General features: G+C 41.3%; 1 protein-coding gene across 1 annotated transcript in view; it reads right to left on the bottom strand.

Moving 5' to 3' along the window:
* Positions 1–954: 954 nt before the first annotated feature.
* The window catches only part of TBC1D4 (TBC1 domain family member 4), a gene marked incomplete at its 5' end in the record, with an annotated part of 40,363 nt that continues 31,125 nt past the window's right edge, over positions 955–10,192 (bottom strand). Inside the window, 5 exon segments of the mRNA XM_088540303.1 lie at positions 955–1,471; positions 2,588–2,764; positions 4,514–4,683; positions 6,952–7,111; positions 9,879–10,123. Coding sequence (XP_088396429.1) covers positions 1,238–1,471; positions 2,588–2,764; positions 4,514–4,683; positions 6,952–7,111; positions 9,879–10,123 — 986 coding nt within the window.

Raw genomic sequence — 10,192 nt, 5'->3', positions numbered from 1 at the left:
CTGTCTTGAAATGACCAGAGTTTAACCCTTCCCTCTCCTCACAATACAACGTTCATGATTTGTTTTAAAAAAGACCATCACAAAGCAGTATTAAAACAGGAATAACCTGAAAAGCATGAAACTGCTCCTCTACTTCAGAATCCTCCTTGAAATGTATATCCACTAGACACGTGAAATCCGAAAGGTCCGTGGTACTCGAGACTTGCTTGGTCCTCTCACAGTGCAAGTCTGAGGTCCTTCCTGCACCCTGCCGTGACGCCCCTCGCAGCTGAGATCCAAAGGCTCCCGCCACCACAACACAAGGCTTCTTGCAAGGTTTCTTTGGTTAAATAAGAACCTAACTATAATCACAGCAAGTCACCTGGAGAAAACTAACACCAGAATAAACACCACTCCACAGCCTTACTTCCTTTCACCTACCACCCCTGACAAGCAGCAGGACAGGCGGAAGCGACCAGGCCAGGAAGGCGGTAACAGCCACAGTTACCTCTTGCATTTACGAGTTCTGCATGTGCGTGTAGAGACATGTGCTCAAGTCCATGTTAAGCGCTAGGCTTAGCTGTGACATGATGCTCTCTCCTTGCTTCCAACATGCACGTGGAATTCGGCTGCCGGCCGCTCCAGCCCGGGCAGCGGATGGCACGGAGCTCTCCCGGCACGAGCCGGGAGCGAGGCGGGAGTCTGGGGTTCTGCATGACCGGCCTGTGGACGCGACGTCGGCAGAGTTCAGCGACAGGCACGTGTGAGTTCACCGCGGTGCTCCACAGGTGGTGTGAAACGTGCTGCTCTTCGGAGGAAAATTACTTTTTTTTTTTTCTCTCCCCTCTTTTCAAGTATTATTCAGCATGTATATAAAGACACGTTATCCTCCTTCCACTACGAGACAAGCACATCCAGAGTGAAATTGTAGTTCACCATTATCTTACCTTTGACTACCAGTATTTTTTCTCTTCCTTTCCTTTAGGTCAACTCTAAATATACATCTACTCATCATAATTACATGTGAGAATTCTTTACTTCTCCCTTTGTGATTTATTTACACAATCATAAAAAAAAAAAAAAAAAAAAAAGCCTGAATTTGCATACTGAGATTTGAAGGCCCATCTGTAGCTATGAGTGTCCCAGCACTAGTTCTGGATAATACCGTTGCCTATTGCTTTCTATGTTGATTGAAAGCAGCATGCTCGTTTATTCTTTCCCTTAATATTTGAAGTTATGCTGCTTAGAAAACCCTGATTTATGGCTTATTTCCTTATTTTGTTTTATTATTTGGATTATAGTTTACTTCCTTCAGAAGCAGTTCACAGTCAGACAATGCTTCTGTCGGCAAGTACTTCATTATCTGCTCAAGAGTCTTTTGATACGTTATCTTCTCCTGTTCCAGGGACTGAATCACAGTCTTCATTTTGTTCTCTCGAGTCAAAATAGTCTCCAGGCTGGATTCCAGGCTCTGAATTTTAGCATGAGCAACCTGTAAACAAGAACATTATCTGTATATTACATTGAGATATTTGATTTTTATTATTATTTGGTTAGGACACAAAATAGCTATACAGCTTCTTCTGAAAGACATCTATGCAGGCAGATGATAAAACAAGCACCTCAGATAAACTCCTTATGCACAAGGCAACTTGTAAAACAGTTGAAATCCCTTCCGAGATGAGCTCTCTACTTCTTGGCTTTCCTTTTTGTATAGTGGCCAGATTAATCTGAAGGATTTCTGAAAGTGTTATAGAGGGAATGGGATGTGCCAGCTGCAGCGAGTGAAAACAGCACAGGGAGGGGAGATTTGCCCAAGAGTGTCAAAGCAAGGGAAAACCTATGGGAAAAAAGTAAAGTAGCAGGATGGAGATGAGAGTGGGAAAACAGACCTAAATAGCTCAGCCTAGTTCAGAGCTCCCCTCTCTCCAAACAAAAGACCTGCAGCTTCCTCCAGAACAGAGGCTGAGCTAATCAGAAACCTTGGACCTCAACAGCAGCAAATCTCTGCCTGCAGGAAATGGAGAATCAACTCTAATCAACTGTTATTAGAAAAGGGCAAGAAAGCCCATACAAACCAAAAGATAAAGCGGTTAAGATAAAACTGAGGAAGATATATCAGAATACAGCAGTCTGGGAGAACAGAAAAGCTTCCATGGAGCCTTGGAGCCTTTTGAATCATCCATAATATTTCTGTGCCCTTCCCATAGTTTCAGAATGGAGATAAAAACCCAGTTAGTAACCCAAGTACTCCCATGCTAATGCCACAAACACACAGTTTGCAGTCTGCCCATAAACACCAAAATAATGAGGATATGCTATAATTTTTTCCTTCCATTTTCAGGTTTCAGAAGCTGAAGGTTCCTCCAGGATCTTCTCAACAGTGGTCAAAATCTCCAAGCAAATATAGAAATAGTAGAAATAGCCTGGTGACACAAGCATTCCACCCCCTCACCTCCCCCCCCCCCCCCCCAAAAAAAAAAAATGCAGGACCTGAAATAGGCCCAGCTGCATACAAGATTGCAGTCAGGACACCTTTCATACACAGCCCTATTGGCTACATCATAGACACAGACCCTCCATGAGTGAGTGATCTTGAGTCATTTACCTGCAGCTTCTCCAACAAATCCATGTTTTGTCTCTTTAGGTGGCTGTTTGCTCTCTCCAGCTTCTCCAGAGATTCACCTTCATCACAGGGATTCACGTTTTCCTGGAGTTCATCCTGCAGGACGTGGTACTCTACTTCATAAGCATGCAGCTGTTTTGATATATCCATCTCAAATACCTATCAAAACACACACACATACACACACACACACAAATATTTATCTGCATAAGAAAAAAACCCATACAAAAGTTTGGTCAAGAGGCAACTCCTCTTGATGATCTTCATTTTTTTCTTGTTTCTGTTAGTACAGCATTTTATGTGCAAGCCTGCAGTAAAAGCATTTTAGCATATAGCATTCTTAGTTGTAGCCATAAGAAGTCACAGATTTTACAGTAAACTGTACCACCAGTTTTACAACTGCCATACTGTCTCTAATGATAATGACAGATAATGATGCCTCCAATAGATACCATGATAATGATATATCAACAGAAAAGTCTTAGTTCGTTCAAGAATAATCAGGCCAATCTTACTATATTACTTGGAAACATGAAGTAGTAGTAATAATAAAGTTTAAATTAAGTTCTCACCAGCCTCTGATGGGAACAGAGTCTCACAGTGAGGACGAATAACCCAGGAATCAGAAACTACCCTCAAATTGGCATCTCTTGACTCCAAGTCCCCATTTATAAACTTTTATGAAACTGTACATGATTATATAACTTCTCTAAGCTCCATCTCTGACATGAAAATATACTACTTTCCTACTGATAACCCCCTAACTATCTTCAATAAAGCCTACAACGTGCTTAGGTCTGCAGTGATGAAGCTGTATCCACACACAGATCCTGCATTTGTATCTGTAGATCTCTATCTGTATATAGACCCTTATCTGTATATAGATCTGGTCAGAGCCTCTCAGCCTCCAAAAGAGTTACCAGGTAGTTTAGATAACTAAGGGAAGGATGCCTACAGTGAGGTTAAATCCACTTCTTATTCTAGAAATGACGAACAAGTCAGTAACTGAAGACACGAACATGAATTCCACTTTAAGTTCACTGTTCCTCTGGTAACCCGGGTAGGACGTAGTAATTTTAATCACATAATGTGTTCAAGTGGCCCAACCACATCCACCTTCGCTGAGGTGACCAAACCCACCCTTTACTCAACCAGGGTCTATCACCTTTGTCCTACCATGGTTGATCTGCAGCTCACACAGACTGCAGGACAGGGATTTAATTTATAATTACCTCATAAAAAGTGAATTACTATCTCTGTCATTGTCAGAATTGGTGAGTTGTGAAGAAAGATATTTGAAGTGCCTGTAAAGAGGCACAGGTTCAGCAGGGCTACCACAGTCCATGTAGGGAGGAGTTACCAATTTACACTACAGGGAGGTGCTCACAGAAGTGTCAGCAAAAGGATTGTTAAGTGACAGCCCTTCAAACATTCAAGGTGTGAACAGCACTAAGCAAGCTCCTGCATATGGAGAGTGTTCATTAGAGACCTTCTGTTAACTCTAGCTCTTCCCACCATGATGAGTTCTGCTCCCTGCCTGCTAACAACCACCATGAGCAGGGCCTAGGTTTGTAAAACAGGCGATTTTTACCCTGCTGACAATGATGTGAAGCTTACAAGCAAAGTCACAGTTTTCCAACAGCGGGGCAGAAAATAATCTTAAAAATATCTTCTCTACTAACACTGAACTAAATTCCCGAGCATGCTTTAATTTCAGTCATTTTTGAAATTAGGTTCTATTTTTATCCAAGTTCCGGGGAAGATGACTCCTTTGTATTTCACACCTCAGCAACTGGGAAAGGAACATACGGGGAGGACCTTCTATATTTGCCATAGACAAAATCTCTTAAAAACAAACAGAATGAAGAAAACACAAACAAAAAAGAAAACAAGCAAAACCAACCTTACCTGGGTAATGATTTTTTCCATCTGAGGCTGAGTCATGTCTGGAATAGTGCTTTTAAGAAAATCAACAATATTCTCAAAACTCTCACACCCCATTATAGATGTTTCTTGACTGCTAAGCAGGCTCAGTGCTACTTTAAATATGACTTCTGTTCCTTGAAGGAAAATAATGTCTAAAAAAGAAAAACAATAAAACACCTTGAAAACAAGAACTAAAGAAATGCAATAGACATTTGCTGGCATGGTTATTTTTTCTTTGTAAGCAAACATATGGCAGATTCACTCAGCTCATAAGTCCAATAGATCTTTCTTAGTATGAGGTTAAAGAAAAACATTTTCTGCCACCTTAGAGATATAAGAGTTCACTGAAAGTACCGTATGCTGAAAGTACCATTATGCCTGTAACAGTTATCTGCAATAACATTTCATTAATGTCTACTGTAGATTATAGACTATTAACTAACTGTTAATAAAGTTAGTTGAATTATATTCCCCTATGACTGCTGAGGAGCTCACTGAGACAAGAAACAAAACCAAAAAGATAAGAAAGGTATTTTAGCCCTGGAGGGGAAGGGGAGGAGAGACACAAAGAGCAAAGCCTCAAACAGGTCCAGAATTCAATAATCCCATAGGAAAACAAATCCAGAAATCATATGTGCCTCCAAAGCAATCATAAAGTGTTTTATGCAAACACTGGAATGGAAAAAAACTCTAGGTGGGAGAAAAGAAAAATGCCCTTTCAGTAACAAAATATACAATAAATGTCAGTCTGAATTTCTTACAAAAATGCAAGTGCTTTACAGAAACAGACAAGTAAGTCAAAAAGAAAATCCAATTTGAGAGGAAGCACACGATATATACTCCTGCTTCCTAAATGCATGCCTGAATGTCGTGAGGTTTGACTACCCCCAACAAGCAAGTGCTGCGTTTGTAGTGATTTAACTTTGCAGTTTTTATTCACAATAAAAAAATACAAAACTAAGCAATTGTCATCATGATATTGCAAATACTACAAGGTACAGTAGCGCTATTCAAACTTCTTTACTGTGTCTAAGCTTCTGTACTAGATGTTATCTGAAGAGAATAAACAGTAAAGAAAATTATTTAAACAGAACATGAAGCATATTAACACTAGGAAATCATTTCATATATCCAAATATCTGAAACAACCTTCAAGTACAAGTTTACTTGAATTTTTGTTAGGAAACAAGTATTATTGTAATTTCTTGAAAACCAGCACGTTCTACTGTTCAGAGGGACCTAGACAGGTTGGAGAGTTGGGCAGAGAAGAACCTCAAGAGGTTCAACAAGGACAAGTGCAGAATCCTGCACCTGGGGAGGAATAACCCCAGATACCAGGACAGATTAGGGGTTGACCTGCTGGAAAGCAGCTCTGAGGAGAGGGATTTGGGAGTCCTGGTTGACAACAGGTTAACCATGAGGCAGCAATGTGCCCTCGTGGTCAAGAAGGCCAATGGGATCCTGGCCTGCATCAGGAGGAACGTTGCCAGCAGGTTGAGGGAGGGGATCCTGCCCCTCTCCTCAGCTCTGGTGAGGCCGCACCTGGAGTACTAGGTGCTCTTCTGTGCTCCCCAGTACAAGAGGGACACAGAGCTTCTAGAGAGGGCCCAACGTAAAGCAACAAAGATGACTAAGGGACTGGAGCATCTATCTTATAAGGAAAGACTAAGCGAGCTGGGCCTGTTTATTCTGGAGAAGACTAAGAGGAGATCTGATCAACACGTTCAAGTAGCTGAGGGGTGAGTGTAGGGAGGATGGGGCCAAACTCTTCTTGGTGGCGGCCAGTGACAGAACAATGGGTAATGGGTACAAATTAAAACACAGGAGTTTAATCTCCATACTGTGAGGGTGACACACAGTAGGGAGCAGGGGTGTGAGCTCTGGAACAGGCTGCCCAGAGAGGCCGTGGAGTCTCCTTCTCTGGAGATCTTCCAAACCCGCCTGGATGCCACCCTGTGCCGTGTGCTCTGGGTGTCCCTGCTGGAGCAGGGGGGTTGGACCAGAGGATCTCTAGAGGTCCCTTCCAACCTCAACCATTCTGTGATTCCATCCCACCCCCCACCACTATGTTAAAGTTTAATTTCCAAGTTCAACAAGATAAAATTGTATATTGGAATAGATTGAATGTTTGAAGTGTTAAACACATTTGTGACAGCTTCTGCTGTTCACACTCAGAGGTCTAATCTTGGCTAATAGCAAGCACTTAATTGCTCAAATTCGATGCTTCAACGAACATATTTCATTGTTTCCCTTCCTCTTGAAAAGGAACTGACATCTCACTGTGAGGGGTGGTTCTACTTGCCACCCACAACAGGCCCCGCCAAATAGCACCAGGATGCAGAAAACTAATCCTGCAGAGTTTGAAAACACATTAGACAACGCTGTTCTGCTCATTACTGCCCTAAAATAGCCTTTCTTACCAAATACTCTGGCCACAAATCCTAATGGAAACTGAGATGCAAACAACGTAAGGAACCACGGTGCAGCATAGAGGCTGGGACTGATTTCATTCTCTTCAAGATGATTATAGAGGTCTCTGTGATAATCATGAAGAAGTCTTGACAGCTGATACATCTGAATCTGCAATACATTGAGGAGAGGAAAGGAGAAAGAAAGTTCAGCTTGACTCAGTTTTCCAAACCATTCACATATTACTCCAGGGAAATTAAGCTTCATTCCGTATTGAAGTTAATTGCTGGCTAGGGCCTCAGACGTTATCTACCCACATATAAACATCCCACCTCTAATGAATAAAAACTGCCACACTAGAGAATAACAAAAACCAGTTTGAACCTAATCATTAATTAATGAAATATTCTTTAAATTCAGATTCATAGATTTAAAATAAGAAGGGAATACATTGATCTAACCAACAAACCAGAACTTAGTCTGGCAGTAATTAAAGTAAAAGCACCCAAGTAACATAACTTCAAGATGCCAAAATGCTCAGTCACAGAGCTTAACTATTTCTTGGCTAAGTTTACACACTTCAGCTTTCACCTTTTGAATCTTGGCTGTGTTGCTGCTGTATTTAAGACTCTTCTGCTGCAATTGTCACTTCAGACTACTGCTGCATGCACATGATACATTAAATGCAGGGGGTTAACAGAGGTACAGCACACATGCACTTCCCAGCACGTCCCTCATGCCAACAGGCCATGGCAATCCACGATACTGATGCAATAAGTGCTGCTACACAACTTGTTAAAGGTTGCAAAGCAGAATAGGGACAAGCTGATATTAATTCCTAAAAATACTATTCTGTGGCAAGTTACTCCCTTGCAATTTTGACGGTTTACGCTTAAGAATAAGTCACTCTTAGCACACAGTGACACAGAAAGCAGAAATGGAGAAGCAGGAATATATTGATTATCTGCCAGGCCAAATTTTGCTGTCAGTAGTGCCTTATGCTTAACTCATATTCATTCCTCAATGATAAAATGACTTTCAGAATCTAGTTACCTTCCTACTTTTAGTGGCCATGATTTTTCTCTACCACAGGTTGACAGTACTGGAAACTCCTCATCTATCTACTGCACCATCACTTCTTTCAAGCAAATTGACTAAATTTGCACATGCATTTGAGTCTTTGGTTTAACTGGCAAAGCTACTAGTTAAGTATAGTTTGGAGAGTGTTGCTATGACCCACATTTACACGAGAAACTAGAATAATACCACAGAGGCATGAAACAGTTACTGGATGGGTTTATCAAAACAGTTATTGCGTAGGTTCATAATGAACTAAGAGTCTGGATTACTACTTTTTCTTTCCCCATACAACTTGACATTAAAAAAAGATTAAAAAAAAAAAAAGTTTTCTTTATCCTAAATAAATATCCACACTGTTCTTCGGTAGGAAATAAGTTAATTCTGTGCATGGGATGACTCATGTTTTGGTGCGGTAAGTACAAGGACTTCACAATGCTCTAATCCTGTTAAAAGAAAACAAAGGATTTTGCTTTAACTAGATCTACTAAGTCACCATAAACAGCCTAGCCTGTCTTTAGCAGGCAAAACTCATACTGTTGCTCAAACAGGTAAGTGCTAGCAGCCAACCATGGGGAAGAGGTGCCACCTCATCTAAAAGGCAAACAGTGCAACAGGTTGTAAACCTTCACAAACACTGAAAATGGCACTTTCTTCCTACAGAATGTTTCAGGATCATTTAAGTCACAGCAGGAGAAATGTTGAATATCTGAATGCCCCAAAAAGCATTCAAATTATTGAAAGAGTACACAGATGCAGTATAACACGCAAATGCATGGTTTCTTGAGAGGAAAAAAAAAAACATTTATTATATTTCAATCATCACTGGTTCAGAGTTTTTTTTAATGGTTATTTAAGGTGAAAACCTTAAATTCCTCATAACAAAGCAGTCATGGCATAGGTAAATACCTAGTCTGTACTGAAACACTCCTCTTAACCATTTTGAAAGGCAGTACACAATCTCTAACTAAAGTCTGTTCTGCCATGCTGGACATCTGCCAAACAAGTACCTAAATTACTGGTCAAGCAAAGTGGATTGAATACACTCCTCACTCCCCCCCCCCCCCCTTAAAATTAACTTAGGCTCAGAGGGAGCCTTATAGAAATGTGACTTTTGCATCTACTTCTTAGCACCCTCTTCCTTCACTGTGAATTAGAAGCCTCAGATCAGCAGTGATATGTATATCCCTTTGTAACATTAGGGGCATAAATCACATATGCAAGTCAGTAGGCAGTTGCATCTCAAGATACAAGGTTCCTCAAACATGAAACCTCCCAGTTTAGACCGGTTTGAAAGATTTTCTGTTTCTTTCCTAAGAGGCCTTGCATATGCATAGCTACAGCATGTATCCAAGGGCTAATATTGACCGTTTAAACCAGAGGTGCCAAGTAGCAGTGCCCTGTGGCATGTACTGACTGGCCGCTGGGTGGCACTATGCGGTTGGCTTGAGGTTACTGAACAAAAAATTTAAAAAATCTTCTACATCTAAGTATTTATGGCCTGAATAAAAACAAACTTATTTTTAAACGCTGCCTATACAGATGCGAGCAGATAGTTTTCTTTGAAATAAGGAAGAGAGAATAGCAAGGAAGCGAAAAGGAAGAGCAAAACAGCAGAGAAAGCAGAGTTTCCAAACTGAAGATCATAGGGACGTGTGACAGGAAAGTCTGCAACTTCTAAACTTCTTTAATTTCCCTGTCAAACTCCTCTGTGGTTCTGAACTTGCAAAAATGCTTGTGCATACATCACAACCTCCAAAAGAGCACAACAAGCTTCATAAGCCCCTAGAGAAACATGAGTAACCACTGGGCGTTTAAAACCTCATTTAAAATTGTGGATTGCTTTACTAGACTGACTTACCTGTAGCGACATCATGTCTGGCCTGTACTGCTTGCGGAAACCCAGGTCATACATGAGGAATTTCAGCATTTCAAAGGCTTGCTCCTCACTCATGTGTAGCAGCAGCACTCCAGCCACAAAGCTGATACCTTGGCAATAGCCCACTTCCTTGTCCAGCAGAGAATATGCTTTCAGGAGATTGAAGAGCGAGAGCTGTCCCGCTCCCAGCTGGGCAGAAAAGTAAGGATGGGTAGGGAAGGTCCGTCCTGGTGTAGAGGGAGAGCAGTTAACATCTAGGCCTCCTCAGGAAAGGAATTAACCTCACCAGACCAGCA

The sequence above is a fragment of the Tinamus guttatus genome, unplaced genomic scaffold (assembly GCF_059628265.1).
Source record: "Tinamus guttatus ecotype Peru unplaced genomic scaffold, ASM5962826v1 Tinamus_guttatus_pri_ptg000058l, whole genome shotgun sequence".
Lineage (NCBI taxonomy): Eukaryota > Metazoa > Chordata > Aves > Tinamiformes > Tinamidae > Tinamus > Tinamus guttatus.
Note: the sequence above shows the minus strand (reverse complement) of the source record. Positions and strands in the feature narration are given on the sequence as shown.